This window comes from Scardinius erythrophthalmus, assembly GCF_964197995.2.
Source record: "Scardinius erythrophthalmus genome assembly, chromosome: 14".
Taxonomy (NCBI): Eukaryota; Metazoa; Chordata; class Actinopteri; order Cypriniformes; family Leuciscidae; genus Scardinius; species Scardinius erythrophthalmus.
Genome location: NC_138234.1, coordinates 8,399,006 through 8,414,058, shown reverse-complemented (window position 1 = coordinate 8,414,058; position 15,053 = coordinate 8,399,006). Strand labels below are relative to the sequence as shown.

General features: G+C 37.7%; 1 protein-coding gene across 6 annotated transcripts in view; it reads right to left on the bottom strand.

Moving 5' to 3' along the window:
- LOC308702304 (uncharacterized protein) overlaps positions 1 to 15,053 on the bottom strand; it is a 271,135-nt gene that overhangs the window by 120,686 nt on the left and 135,396 nt on the right. For 3 of the 6 annotated variants that reach the window (XM_081385036.1, XM_081385039.1, XM_081385040.1), the window contains exons 1-4: positions 7,101 to 7,264; positions 6,807 to 6,933; positions 6,032 to 6,364; positions 127 to 477 (exon numbers count right to left, since the gene is read on the bottom strand). The exons of 1 other annotated variant lie outside the window; for it this stretch is intronic. In XM_081385036.1, the coding sequence (XP_081241162.1) occupies positions 127 to 477; positions 6,032 to 6,364; positions 6,807 to 6,855 (733 nt within the window). In that variant the 5' untranslated portion in view covers positions 6,856 to 6,933; positions 7,101 to 7,264. Of the gene's footprint in view, positions 1 to 126; positions 478 to 6,031; positions 6,365 to 6,806; positions 6,934 to 7,100; positions 7,305 to 15,053 lie in introns of those variants that run through there. 2 more of the 6 variants (XM_081385034.1, XM_081385035.1) reach the window with 2 other exon arrangements.

The following is a 15,053-nucleotide window of genomic DNA, read 5'->3' as shown; positions in this document are numbered from 1 at the left end:
TGACGAACTTTGGGTACTTAACATCTGATATCCAACAAACACCCCTGAATGTCACTGCAAAAGTATTAAACACTTTAATGATGTGATTTAAATGTACAAGACTTGCTTTTAAACATTAAGACTCACCATGAACAGAAACACTGAAGATCTTTAAAATGCTGAATCTGTCGTTTGCGATCAGTAGTTTATATTTTCCAGAGTCTGTGTTTGTGATGTTTGTGATGTTCAGAGATCCAGTCTGATGATCCAGCTTCAGTCTGTCTCTGAATCTCTCAGTACCTTCATTACACTGAACATCTGTACAGATCTGACTCTGATTTCTGTTGATTAGAGCGATACGAATGTCATTATGTCTGTCATCCAGCTTCTGAATGTCATTATAATACCATGTCATTCTGTCTTGTTGGTGTCTTTGAACACCAGTGTTTAGAGTGACTGAATCTCCCTCCTCCATCACTGACACTCCATCAAACACACCTGAAGAAGAAACAATTAACATTAGTCAAACACATGCATAATAGTGCTTTGAAAATGCTTTCTTACATATCATAAAGATTATGAGTAGAGAGATATGTCTAAATTCACGGTGAACATTCACTTCATGGGGGGGGGGGGGGGGGGGGGGGGGGGGGTTGGTTGACTGGAGACTAACTTTTTTTTTGCTACATGCCATGGGATTAATCAATGCATGCTGATGAATAATGTATAACAATAATCTGCATACCCTAGTTTTGCTCAGATGTAAAAAGACTGACAGTGACACAATAAGACCTCATGTTAGCAAAATGTTTTAATCTTTTAACTCTTAAAAAAAAGAATTAAAAAACGTGTATGTTCTTTAATGTTTGATTATAATTTTACGGTCTTCACATAGGGATGGGAAATAAGATTTTATCAATAATAATGCCACTGACGATTCTGATTATCGATCCGATTCTTTAACGATTCTCTTATCGATTCTTGATAGCACTGTGTGGAAAATGTAGTCATCTGCTTTAAAAACAAAACGTGGTTTTATTTATTTTAAAGGTTAAGCTTGAGTTAGCAAACTGTACTTTTTATATAATTTATGTAATAAATATTGTAAAGTGTTACTGATTAGTTATACACCGTTTCAGACGTCTCCTGAGTTCAGTGTTGGAAAGATCAGTTGTTTTAACCATTCATTAAAATGAATCGGTTCAAAGGAGTCATTAGTTCGTGAATTGGACCTGTCGTGCGCGTTGTGTGATTATCTCAGCAGTTAGGATATGGACATCCAAGATTTGTGTCAACACAGAAAACATTTCATCACTGTATAGTTTTATTTCGTTTAATTAAAGTATTGTTTCATGTCAGCTGAATGTCCGGAACGCTTTTCAGAGAAGATAAGTAAACTTATTTAGCACAATTTACAACCAGCAGTAATTCAAAAAAAAAAAAAAAATCTCCACATGAAACATTGGTCTTCCGACCTTTTACCACCGTGTCGATTTATTTTGATTAATATGTGCGAGGGAGAGAGCAACACAGCGCCTAGTTTGGAGACGGTAAGGCCTCATTATACTTCTGCGTCGGACCTACGCCGGAGCCTATACGCCGTAGGCAACGTGTTGGTTTTAATTTATACTTCTGTGTCGTTGTCCGCGTTGACGCGCACCTAGGGAGCATGTGAAACCCCGAGGGAGGGGTTCTGGCAGACCAATCACCGCGCTTGTGTCCGCGTAGAATTGACGCGTTGTTACATTTTTGGAGAGGTGCACGTCAGGGTACGCCGTAGGGTACGCGCGCTACACAAAGCCTACGACGTAGCTACGGCGGCAGTTCGACGCAGAAGTATAAAACAAAAAAGTCGTTTACACAGAGTGCGCGCGACCGGCTCTCTCTCTCTCGTTCTTTCAGTTAAACATACGCCCTGTGACACACGCAGCCGTTCATCTACATTACTCACCGATCAAATAAGACTTTGGCGGGACAAAAATTTACTTTGGCGGGTGATAAAACAAGTTCAATGCAGGAAAATTAATGCGTGAGTTTCCATAGACTCGCACGGTAGCCAGGCGTCTCATCTAATGGCGAGCTCAGCTCAGTTGACGCTGTGTGCTAGGGCTGCACGATTAATCGAAAAAAAAATCACGATCTCGATTCAGACATAAATGCGATCTCATTTCTCAATGATGGCGATTCACTTGCGGGTATTTCCCTGCATTCAGATCACGCTGCATTCACGCATTATTGGTCACTTACACAATAACAAAATAGGGTTGTGATGGCTGACCGACGATTCGTGTACACTAACGTTAGTGGTTGGGAACGGAACCTATGGCTCGCGAGCCATACCTGGCTCTTTGGCAAAAAACATGTGGCTCGCACGCTCTCTCACCCTTTACCAACAAACTAAAAAAAATAAATTAAGACACATCAACAAAGATCGGCTCTCTGCAGAAAAAGCAGCCAATTACAATTCCCTTGTTGTACAGCCTACCGAAGTTAATAAAAAGTGTATGATAATAATAATAATATTCAAGTTGTAGGCCTACCGGCAAAAGTGCGTGTTCAGTGCTGTTCGCGAGTGTCACGAGTCATCACAGCAATCAACTAACCGCTTGCGTTTCTGTGGTAAATTGTAACCTACAGCTCCTGCACTGGATTCAAGCAGAGCAGCTTGGTTAGGGTAAAGGCGAAAACCATTTTAGAACAGCAGCGAAAATGTAAAAGTAGGCTATAAACTTTAATATATCCTTATTGAAACGGGTGCTTTGCTGTGCTTTTACTTTCACTTTTGCCGCAGAGACTCTTTTATGTCCTATAAATGTGTCGTATTTTGATAATCCGCGCAGATTTCAGTTGATGATCCTGTTTAAAGTTATTAAAAACAAAACGTGAATGAATGAGAAAGAAAAGAGCAGGGTGTGCTTTATATTGAAATGAAATATTAAAAGCGCGATAAGTCGCGAAAGAGAACTGAAGGATGCTGTGCGCGCGCTCCGAGCGCAACACAGACAAGCAGTCTCCGGTTGCGCGCGTAAACCATAGACATAATATACATAGACGCCCTATTGGCCGCTTTGGAACGTTGCTGCGATACGTCAACGCGTCCGCCATTTTGTGGAGGGCAAGACTGCGCTGTAATCAAATGCAAGTAAACTGCTGAGCTGCGTTTTTTCTGTAAAAACCAAAAAAAAAAATTACATTTATCAACCGATTTCGGTGGTTTGTATGTGGTGTACAAAAAAGTTCCATCTGTAGTTAGTTAAACTCTCGATAGTTAGACTTATATATATATATATATATATATATATATATATATATTTTTTTTTTTTTTTTTTAATAAGGAATGGCCAAAGCTCTGGCTTGTCATGTATTTAGCTTTTCATTCTTGGATAAGAATTGTGAACACCCCATACTGAGATATAATTTAATTTTCACATTAAATTAAATAAAGTTTTCTTATTGTGGGAAAAGCATATTCTGTCATTGACCCGATTTTAGCAATAACAAAGATAACTGATGGATCTTTTATGGTAATATGATATGTTACAACTACAGTGCAATGCAAATAGTAAATATAAGATAAAGTGAGAGGTAGGCTAATAGTAAATAGTTTAGTCAATAAAATAAACAAACAGTATACAGTAAATAAAATAGTATAATTTTATAATAATTTGACAGCATAACTATAATAGCTTGATAATTGTAAGTGGTATATTATTATAATAACAATAATAAATAATGTAAATTTATACATTTTAAAATATTATTACATAGGCTATATAAAATAAAATGACGCAACCCTGTCTCTTTTTGTTAAATTTCAGTTTTTAAAAGGTATAAGAAGCTATACAAATCAAGAAATAAAGTAAACGATCCAGTCAAACATACAGCAGGCTACACTGTTATAATAGCCTAAATATATTAAGTTATGAAACTTCACTTTGCCCTCAGCCAAAACAATCTGCCAAGGAACAAATTATAGATTAATGAAACCAAAGATCGCCCGTTAGATAAACACAAGACGAATTATTCTCACTAGACTGACAGCGACGAACGTCAGAACTCAGAAGCGGTGTACGACATGCACTATAGCCGAGGCAAGGCTGTTCTCGGCGGGGTACATGAGCGCTGAGCGCCCGCGGGGATCGCTGGATCTCACAACTCCGAAACCGTCAGATAACTTTTTTAAAAAGGCGCTATCTTTATAAATAAACCACAGATTTGAGCTTCAAACAACTACATTGTCGACTGAAAAACTCTTAAAACTACATTTCGTGACACAATAACAGTAGTAGGCTATTTTTAAATTTCGTGGCCTTTCTCCTCTGAAAATAAAAATAGTAGGCTAAATGAAATGCAACCAGAAACAAATTTTCAGTTTTGCTTGAGAAAGGTAATTCCCTGAGACCTGTTTTCAAGTGTGTGGCGATTTGTAAAGCCCCAAGCAGCACAAGAAATAGGCATTTTTCTCAATTCTCGTTATGAGAGGTATGGGAATGTTGCCCTCCGCAGTATGGCGGCGCCGTTGACGTACGATCCAGCGGCCAATAGGGCGTCTATGTATATTATGTCTATGGCGTAAACGGCCAAATAAACAGAAATATTTAAAAATGCCAAGTCGAGTATTCCCGTAAACACAGTAGATGTAAGTACTATGTACATTCTGTGCCAAATGGAGCAAAATTCACAGGTTCTATTTAGTTATTTTTATTTATTATTGTATGTTAATGTTCTCTTATGTTCAACAACATAAAGCTTAAATTATTCACTTTAAGGGGTCTAAAATAAAGAAAAGAGACAATTTTTTGTTACTCCTGCACTTTATTATAATGAATGTCCTGTTTTTTTTTTTTTTTTTTGTTGTTGTTGTTTTGTACTTAAGTGCAATACATTTTGGTTGAAAAAATGAGAATCGTGCAAGAGAATCGTGATCTCAATTCCCATGGAGAAAAATCGTGATTCACATTTTAGCAAGAATCGTGCAGCCCTACTGTGTGCTTCAAGATTCTGACGCAAGTGCTAAGATTCCAATTGGCCAAGAGAAAAGTGCTAAGATTCCGATTAGCCCAGAGAAATGTCAATTATAAGAATTATCCAATAATGTTTCGCAATTCTAGCCTGCATGGCAGTTACTGTGAGAAACGATACCTCAAATCCCCCCCCCCCCCCCCCCCAAAAAAAACTCTCCGGTTCTACGCGATTCACGTAAAACGACCCAATTGACCAAGAAAACGGTGATTGTCGCCGAAAAGCGACAAGTTTGCAGGTATGATACAACCATGAATATTATGATACTCCAGGAAATTGTGCCATTTCCCAAAACATTAAGATACAATGCATTTTTTTTTATCGTTATTACTTTACCGTTTTAATCTTATACTTAAATGACATGTTTTCATTTACACTTTTATTCACCCACAGTTTTTTTTTATTCACCCACAGTGACTCACACTAGTAACAACTGATGACATCACGGCTTGACCAATCAGCGGAAAGAGGCGTTTTATTCCCGCTCGTGTAGAGATGGAAAAATACAACGTGTGTATCCAGTTTGGTTTTATTGTTTTTCCATTTGCCGGATTACAACAGTGTTTGATGAAAACACAAACAAAAATATGAAAAAAAATATATATATTTGCAGTTTCTTTACGTTCATGAGAAGGGTCGAATGTGATAAATGAACGATTTCTTTGTTTTTCCGTTTAAGACAAAAACGAGAGCACAAATTATCTGAAGGTACACGGACTAATAAATAATAGATGCATTGAAATGTGTGGATGATATGATGAGAAACTGACATCTTCACCAGAACAAAACAGTTAAACTACCACCAATAGAAGAACAAGTACACTTTAAATCATAATGCACTGAATATGAAGTTAAAGCTATAAATTACACTTTTAGAATAAATGTGTTTTTGTATAAATGATATTTATGCTGTGTGTGAATTAATATACAGGTAAAGAGAAAACACTCATGAATGTCACTGCAAAACTATTAAACACTTTAATGATGTGATTGAAATGTACAAGACTTGCTTTTAAACATGAAGACTCACCATGAACAGAAACACTGAAGATCTTTTGACTGAAGCTGCTGAATCTGCTGATGATCTCTAGTGTATATTCTCCAGTGTCTGTGTTTCTGGTGTTTGTGATGATCAGAGATCCAGTCTGAGGATCCAGCTTCAGTCTGTCTCTGAATCTCTCACTAACTTCTTTACACTGATCATCTGCACAGATAAAACTGAGATCTCCATGGATTTGAGCGATATGAATGTAATTATAATACCATTTAATTCTGTATTGTTGGTTTCTTTGAACACCAGTGTTTAGAGTGACTGAATCTCCCTCCATCACTGACACTGGCACTTCTGTATAAGCAAACACACCTGAAGAAGAAACAATTAACATTAGTCAAATAAATGCATAATAGTGCTTTGAAAATGTTTTTCTACATATCATAAAGATTGTGAGAAGATGTCTGGATTTATAATGTAACACAGAAGAACTTCATTGATTTACACTTTCACTCATCAGACAAAAATACACGAGTCTCATGGAGGATCTTGAACAACTTATGTTCAACTTATGTTCTCTTACAACACATGAATATTAAGTATTACCCATAATAATATGTTAGAAAATTGCTTTTTCCCCAAAACATTAAGGTACAGTGGAACATTTATCATTGCAATCTTTTTCATTTTTACTGTTTCAATCTTACACTTAAATCAAATTACATGTTTTATTTTATACATTTATTCATCCAAAGCGACTTACACTATACATTCAATGCACATTTGATCAGTTTATGCATCAACATTTACTCACAGTATGAAGCCATGTTACTTTTAGAGGTTTTATCCATGTTATAAACCATTTGTTCAATATGTTGGTCATGTTGTGAATGAAGCTGGGCTGGGCCGCGAACTAACAGTTTCGATTATAGAACTATAGGCTATCGTTGACCAGAAAAGAGATCAGACAAACGTCTTACATTGATGGAGTAAAATACAAACAATACATGAATATCAGTCGAATATAAAGCTAATAGAGCATATTATGAAACTTTGTCGTTAGTTTTACCGGGAAAAGAGATAGTAATATAGGATATTCATGTCTTACCATGCATTCGTAAGCACGTCAACAATAAGAAAAGAAATAGAGACATGCTTCATTTTCAATTTTTGCTCAAAGATGAACGCAGATTCAGTGAAGTAAAAGTGATCTGTTGTTACTCTGCATTAGTGGCGACGCCATTATTTCACGAGTTAAAATGAAAGTAATCATTTGGGAGGTTCCTCCTTACGCGCTGCACTGCGATGACGTAGTGACGTTTTGTGACGCCTTTATCTAAATACAAAACAAAAGTCTTTTCCGGGTTCTGTTTGTGCAGTGCTGCGTTAACATTTTATGGGTCATTCCTGGGATTCGGAAATATTTCAGTCCCCCAGAGTTTTTAAAGTGGTGGTTCACCAAAATGAAATATTAAAAGTTTTCCACAATACTTTGGCATGTCCATTATAATGAATACAAATTCATTTTTATCATAAAATAATGTCTTATTTCTATTATTCTGTTCTATTACTAAGTATTTTGTCAGGTCCCTGAGGTACTTCACTGAATTTGTACTTCACTGAATTTGTACATTTTGTGAAAATATTGCACAAAATGTACACAGGGAAATTGTTTTGTGGCAATTTTGTAAGGTTTTATTTTGTGTTAGCCTACTTGTGAAAAATATTTTTCAAAAAAAATGCAAGATCTGATATTTGATTTAAAAAAAATACTATAAAGTAATGTCCCTCAGTCTGAATTAAATCCAGTCATGCCAACTATTCTCCGCCTATAATAATTTAGACTCCACCCATATGTGACATAATTTACCAGAAATGATATCATTTAGGCCTCTTTAACAACCCCTGGCTCAATTTATTAGGGCCCAAGCCCTGAAAGGGCGAAGGCCCTATTGTTTTCGGTAGGATTATTATTATTATTATTATTATTATTATTAGGGCCCAAGCCCTGAAAGGGCGAAGGCCCTATTGTTTTCGTTAGGATTATTATTAGGGCCCAAGCCCTGAAAGGGCGAAGGCCCTATTGTTTTCGTTAGGATTATTATTAGGGCCCAAGCCCTGAAAGGGCGCAGAGCCCTATTGTTTTCGTTAGGATTATTAGGGCCCAAGCCCTGAAAGGGCGCAGAGCCCTATTGTTTTCGTTAGGATTATTATTATTAGGGCCCAAGCCCTGAAGGGGCGAAGGCCCTATTGTTTTCGTTAGGATTATTATTATTATTATTAGGGCCCAAGCCCTGAAAGGGCGGAGGCCCTATTGTTTTCGTAAGGATTATTTTTTTTTTTTTTCTTCATTATTTTTTTTTTTGCCTTTTTGCCACTTTTGGGGCCCTTAACATGCTCAAAAACTCTTGAAATTTTGCACACACGTCAGAACCCGCGGCCATCAGGGCCGGGCTGAAGCTGGTACCGGGGCGTGGCAGGGGGGCTCGACAGCGCCCCCTGGAATGGGGTCCGAAAACTTGGTCCATAAATCAAACACGCTTGCATGTAATAATATGAAACTCAGTACACATATAGATCTCATCGGGCCGAACAACTTTCGTGCTCTAAGTTTTACAAAAGCCCAACAGGAAGTCGGTTATTATACGTTGTTTGGAAAACGCATACAATGGAATGTGAAATACTCCTCCTAGGGATTTCATCCGATCGCCACCAAACTCGGTGAGAATAAAGTCAAGACATTGAGGATGAATTCTTGCGAACGGATTTTTGATATCTCAAACGGTTTGGCCGTGGCGAGGAAACAAATTTATGGCGAATAATGGGACACAGGAAGTGTGTTATAACTTCTGCATACATTAACTGATCTTGATGAAACTTCAGCAGTGTGTTTGTTGTAAGAGGCCGATCACATGGATGTGACTATTGTGAGTCAAAGTTATAGCGCCACCAACTTGCAGCAGGAAGTGTGTCACTTTCAAAATTCTTTGAATTCACCCTCTTAATTTTACCCGATTTGCTTCAAACTTTATGTGTATAATGTAGAAACACGGCAGATGTAGACCTGTGAAAGAATTATTGATATCTTAGATACTGTTGCCGTGGCAACGCATCAAACTTTAATATTCTTTTCGGATGCGTTTGAGACTCTTAGCATGCTTGAAATTGGATGAAACTCGACAGATACATCACATTTATTAGCCAGTAGACATGTGAAAAGTTTCAGAAACGGGCGTGGCAGGGGGGCTCAACAGCGCCCCCTTGAACGGGGTCTGAAAACTTGGTCCATATATCAAACACGCTTGCATGAATTAATATGAAACTCGGTACACATATAGATCTCATCGGGCCGAACAACTTTCCCTCTGTCAAGTTTCACGCCAGCCCAACAGGAAGTCGGCTATTATGGGTTGTTTGGAAAACGCTTGCTGTGGAATGTGAACTACTCCTCCTAGAAAATTCATCCCATCCCCACCAAACTCGGTGTGCATGAAGTCAAGACATTGAGGATGCTAAATTGCGGACGGATTTTTGATATCTCAAACGGTTTGGCCGTGGCAAGGAAACGAATTTATGGCGAATAAGGGACACAGGAAGTGTGTTATAACTTCAGCATACATTATCTGATCTTGATGAAACTTCAGCAGTGTGTTCGTTGTAAGAGGCCGAACACAAGGATGTGACTATTGTGAGTCAAAGTTATAGCGCCACCAACTGGCAGCAGGAAGTGTGTCACTTTCAAAATGCTTTGAAATCACCCTCTTATTTTTACCCGATTTGCTTCAAACTTTATGTGTATAATGTAAACACACGGCAGATGTAGACCTGTGAAAGGATTTTTGATATCTTTAATACTGTTGTCGTGGCAACGCATCAAACTTTAATATTGTTTTTTGATGCTTTTGAGACTCTTAACATACTTGAAATTGAATGAAACTCGACAGACACATCACACTTATTAGCCCGTAGACTTGTGCAAAGTTTCAGAAACGGGCGTGGTGAGGGGCTCAGTAGCGCCACCTTTAGTCATAAATGGGGGGGGGTTAGTTTTATCAACAGCAACAAAACTTGGTATGTGTATTGTTCTCATCAAGACGGACAACTTTCTAATTTACATTAACGATCTCTGACCAACAGGAAAAGAGATATTTTGGTTTGAATGTGGATTTTCTGAAGAATTTTCTCTCCCTCTCTCTGTGTCTCTGTGTGTGTGAGGGGAGGGGGGGATTTGACTATTGCTTTTATATTGTTAATCAAGGTTTCAGGGGCTTTTGGGGTCCTTAACGTGCTCAAAAACTCTTGAAACTTTACACACAGGTCAGAACCCACGGCCATCAGTGCCGGGCTGAAGCTGGTACCCGGGCGTGGCAGGGGGCTCAACAGCGCCCCCTTGAACACGGTCTGAAAACTTGGTCCATATGTCAAACACACTTGCATGAATTAATATGAAACTCGGTACACATATAGATCTCATCGGGCCGAACAACTTCCGCAGTCTAAGTTATTAGCTCCGCCCAACAGGAAGTCAGCTATTATGGGTTGTTTGGAAAACGCTTGCTGTGGAATGTGAACTACTCCTCCTAGAGAATTCATCCAATCGCCACCAAACTCGGTGTGCATGAAGTCAAGACATTGAGGATGCTAAATTGCGGACGGATTTTTGATATCTCGAACGGTTTGGCCGTGGCGAGGAAACAAATTTATGGCGAGAAAAGAGAAACACGAAGTGTTATAACTTCTGCATACATTAACTGATCTTGATGAAACTTCAGCAGTGTGTTCATGGTAAGAGGCCGGTCAGATGGATGTAACTATTGTGAGTCAAAGTTATAGCGCCACCAACTGGTAGCAGGAAGTGTGTCACTTTCAAAATGCTTTTATCAAAAGTGGGGGGGTTACTTTTACCCACAGTTACAAAAATCAGTACGCATATTGGTCTCATCGAGCCGGACAACTTTCTAATTTACAGTCATTAGCTCCGAGCAACAGGAAGTCAGATATTTTGGTTTGAATGTGGATTTTTTGGATATGTCAGACTCTGAGTTTTTAGTTACTCCTCCTAAGTGGTTTATTTTATTCACACCAAACTTTTTCAACATGATAAAAAATACATTCAAGATTATATATATATATATATATATATATAAATATAGCTGCGAGCAGCGATGAAGGGCCAAAGCCGGCGGCACCGCCACCCCGGTGCCTTTAGGTAACTAAAGGCATCGGGGTTGCGGTGCCACCGGCTTGGGCCCGTAATCGCTGCTCGCAGCTATATTTATATATATATATATATTTATTATTGTTCTTCAAGGGTTCGGGGGCTTTTGGGGCCTTTAACATGCTCAAAAACTCATGAAACTTTGCACACAGGTCAGAACCCGCGGCCATTAGGGCCGGGCTGAAGCTGGTACCCGGGCGTGGCAGGGGGGCTCAACAGCGCCCCCTTGAACGGGGTCCGAAAACTTGGTCCATAAATCAGACACGCTTGCATGTAATAATATGAAACTCAGTACACATATAGATCTCATCGGGCCGAACAACTTTCGTGCTCTAAGTTTTACATCAGCCCAACAGGAAGTCGGTTATTATACGTTGTTTGGAAAACGCATACAATGGAATGTGAAATACTCCTCCTAGGGAATTCATCCGATCGCCACCAAACTAGGTGTGCATGAAGTCAAGACATTGAGGATGCTAAATTGCGAACGGATTTTTGATATCTCGAACGGTTTGGCCGTGGCGAGGAAACGAATTTATGGCGATTAATGGGACACAGGAAGTGTGTTATAACTTCTGCATACATTAACTGATCTTGATGAAACTTTCGCAGTGTGTTTGTTGTAAGAGGCCGATCACAAGGATGTGACTACTGTGAGTCAAAGTTATAGCGCCACCAACTGGCAGCAGGAAGTGTGTCACTTTCAAAATGCTTTGAAGTCACCCTCTTAATTTTACACGATTTGCTTCAAACTTTATGTGTATAATGTAAACACACGGCAGATGTAGACCTGTGAAAGGATTATTGATATCTTAGATACTGTTGCCGTGGCAACGCATCAAATTTTAATATTCTTTTCGGATGCGTTTGAGACTCTTAACATGCTTGAAATTGGATGAAACTCGACAGACACATAACACTTATTAGCCAGTAGACATGTGAAAAGTTTCAGAAATGGGCGTGGCAGGGGGGCTCAACAGCGCCCTCTTGAACAGGGTCTGAAAACTTGGTCCATATATCAAACACGCTTGCATGAATTAATATGAAACTCGGTACACATATAGATTTCATGGGGCCGAACAACTTTCCCTCTGTCAAGTTTCACGCCAGCCCAACAGGAAGTCGGCTATTATGGGTTGTTTGGAAAACGCTTGCTGTGGAATGTGATGTACTCCTCCTAGAGAATTCATTCAATCACCTCCAAACTCAGTCAGCATGAAGTCAAGACATTGAGGATGCTAAATTGCGAACGGATTTTTGATATCTCGAACGGTTTGGCTGTGGCGAGGAATCGAATTTATGGCGAGAAAAGAGAAACACGAAGTGGAATAACTTCTGCATACATTAACTGATCTTGATGAAACTTCAGCAGTGTGTTCGTGGTAAGAGGCCGATCAGATCGATGTAGCTATTGTGAGTCAAAGTTATAGCGCCACCAACTGGCAGCAGGAAGTGTGTCACTTTCAACATGCTTTTGACAAAAGTGGGGGGGTTAGTTTTAACTACAGTAAAGAAAAAATAGTTTGTATATTGTTCTCATCAAGCCGGACAACTTTCTAATTTACATTCAATAGCTCTGGCCATCAGGAAGTCAGCTATTTTGGTCTGAATGTGATTTTTTTTGCTAAATCAGCCTCTGAATTTTTAGCCACTCCTCTTAAACTATTTATTTTATTCGTACCAAACTTTTTCAACATGATGAAACTACATTAAATATGCTAAATTGTGAATGGATAATAAATATCTTAAACGGTTTTGCTATGGCGAGGGATTAAAGTAATGTCCAAAAAGGAAACACTAAAAATCTTCTAAAAATGTAATTATATACCATTTATTTCTATATAAAAGTATACAAATATCGAACTAAACCCATTTTATTCTGTTTTTGCAATTCAAGAAGAATGAAAAAGTTAAAACAGGCTATTTAGTGCTATTTGGTTCAACAAAAAAGCAAACATAGGGCTATACTGCCCTCTTGTGTCCAAAAGGACATCAAAATAGTATATAAAACTTTTTACCAGGTAGGCCAATATTGTATTTAAATATACATTTATTAGGTATGTGTCTGAGGATATTTTCCCACCGGTTAATCGACGTGTGACACGAGTGGGTGCTTTTAAATCGCTAATATAATAGTGAAAGAAAAATAATGATAATGTTGCACACACAAATCACACACATGTGGGAAAGAATAAACAACACTAAACCGCCATTAGGTGTCGCCAGGCATCCATCTTAATAAGCGAGTCATTGATTCATTCGTTCAAACGATTCGTTCGAATGAGTCGATCATGATTAAGACAGATGTTTATGGATTGATCATTCAATCTTTGAGTCAACCGATTCGTTAAAAATGCTGAATCGTTCAGTTATGAGAAAACACGTGATAAGTGATGGTTCTGCCGTGATCTTTGTTTAACTATTTTCGCTGCTGAAACAGAACAAAAACAGTCAACATTGCATCTAAAATGTAAGTGACTTAATTGTAACTGTTTATTTGTATGAAATCTAGGGGTGGGAGAAAAAAATTATTCTTAGATGCATCGCGATGCGGACGTGGACGATTCTGAATCGATTCACAAATGTCAAAAAATCGATTCTCTAAAAAAATATTTTTCTAATAACGTAATATTGACGGAAGGCAAAAGGCGGAACTCTAAGCGGACGTGCGTGCAGTCTGTGGCGCGCACATAACAGAGAAGTTTCTTCTGCTCACCAAGGCTGCATATATTTGATTAAAAATACAAACAAAAACAGTAATATTGTAAAATATTATTCCAATTTAAAACAGCTGCTTTCTATTTTAATATATTTTAAACTGTTATTTATTCCTGTGATCAAAGCTGAGTTTTCAGCATCATTACTCCAGTCGTCACTGTCACATGATCCTTCAGAAATTATTCTAACATGATGATTGATACTCAAGAAACATTCATTATTATTTTAAATGTCGAAAACAGTTGTGTACAGTCTTTGATGAATAGAAAGTTCAAAAGAACAGCATTTATCTGAAATCTAAAGCTTTTGTAACGTTAAACACTACCGCTCAAAAGTTTTGGGTTAGTAATAATTAAAATTTTATTTTTGGGGTAAATAAATAAAATAAATCAGTACTTTTATTTATGAAGGATGAGTTAAACTGATCAACAGTTACAGTAAAGACATTTATAATGTTAAAAATTTATATATTTGAAATATATGCTGTTCTTTTGAACTAACATTCATCAAAGCATTTTGAAAAAAAAAATCTGTACACAACTGTTTTCAACATTGAAAATAATAATGAATATTTATTGAGCATCAATCATCATATTAGTATGATTTCTGAAGGATCATGTGACACTGAAGACTGGAGTAATGATGCTGAAAACTCAACTTTGATCACAGAAATGAATTACTATGTAAAATATTTAAAAATTGAAAACAGCTGTTTTAAATTGGAATAATATTTCACAATATTACTGTTTTTGTTTGTATTTTTAATCAATAAATGCAGCCTTGGTGAGCAGAAGAGACTTCTCCTAAAAACATTAAAAATCTTACTGACCCCAAACTTTTGAACAATAATATATATATATATATATATATATATATATATATATATATATATATATATATATATATATATACATATATATGTATGTGTGTGTATGTATGTATATATATATATATATATATATATATATATATATATATATATATATATATATATATATAAATATAGCTGCGAGCAGCGATGGAGGGCCCAAGCCGGCGGTACCGCCACCCCGGTGCCTTTAGGTAACTAAAGGCACCGGGGTTGCGGTGCCACCGGCTTGGGCCCGTAATCGCTGCTCGCAGCTA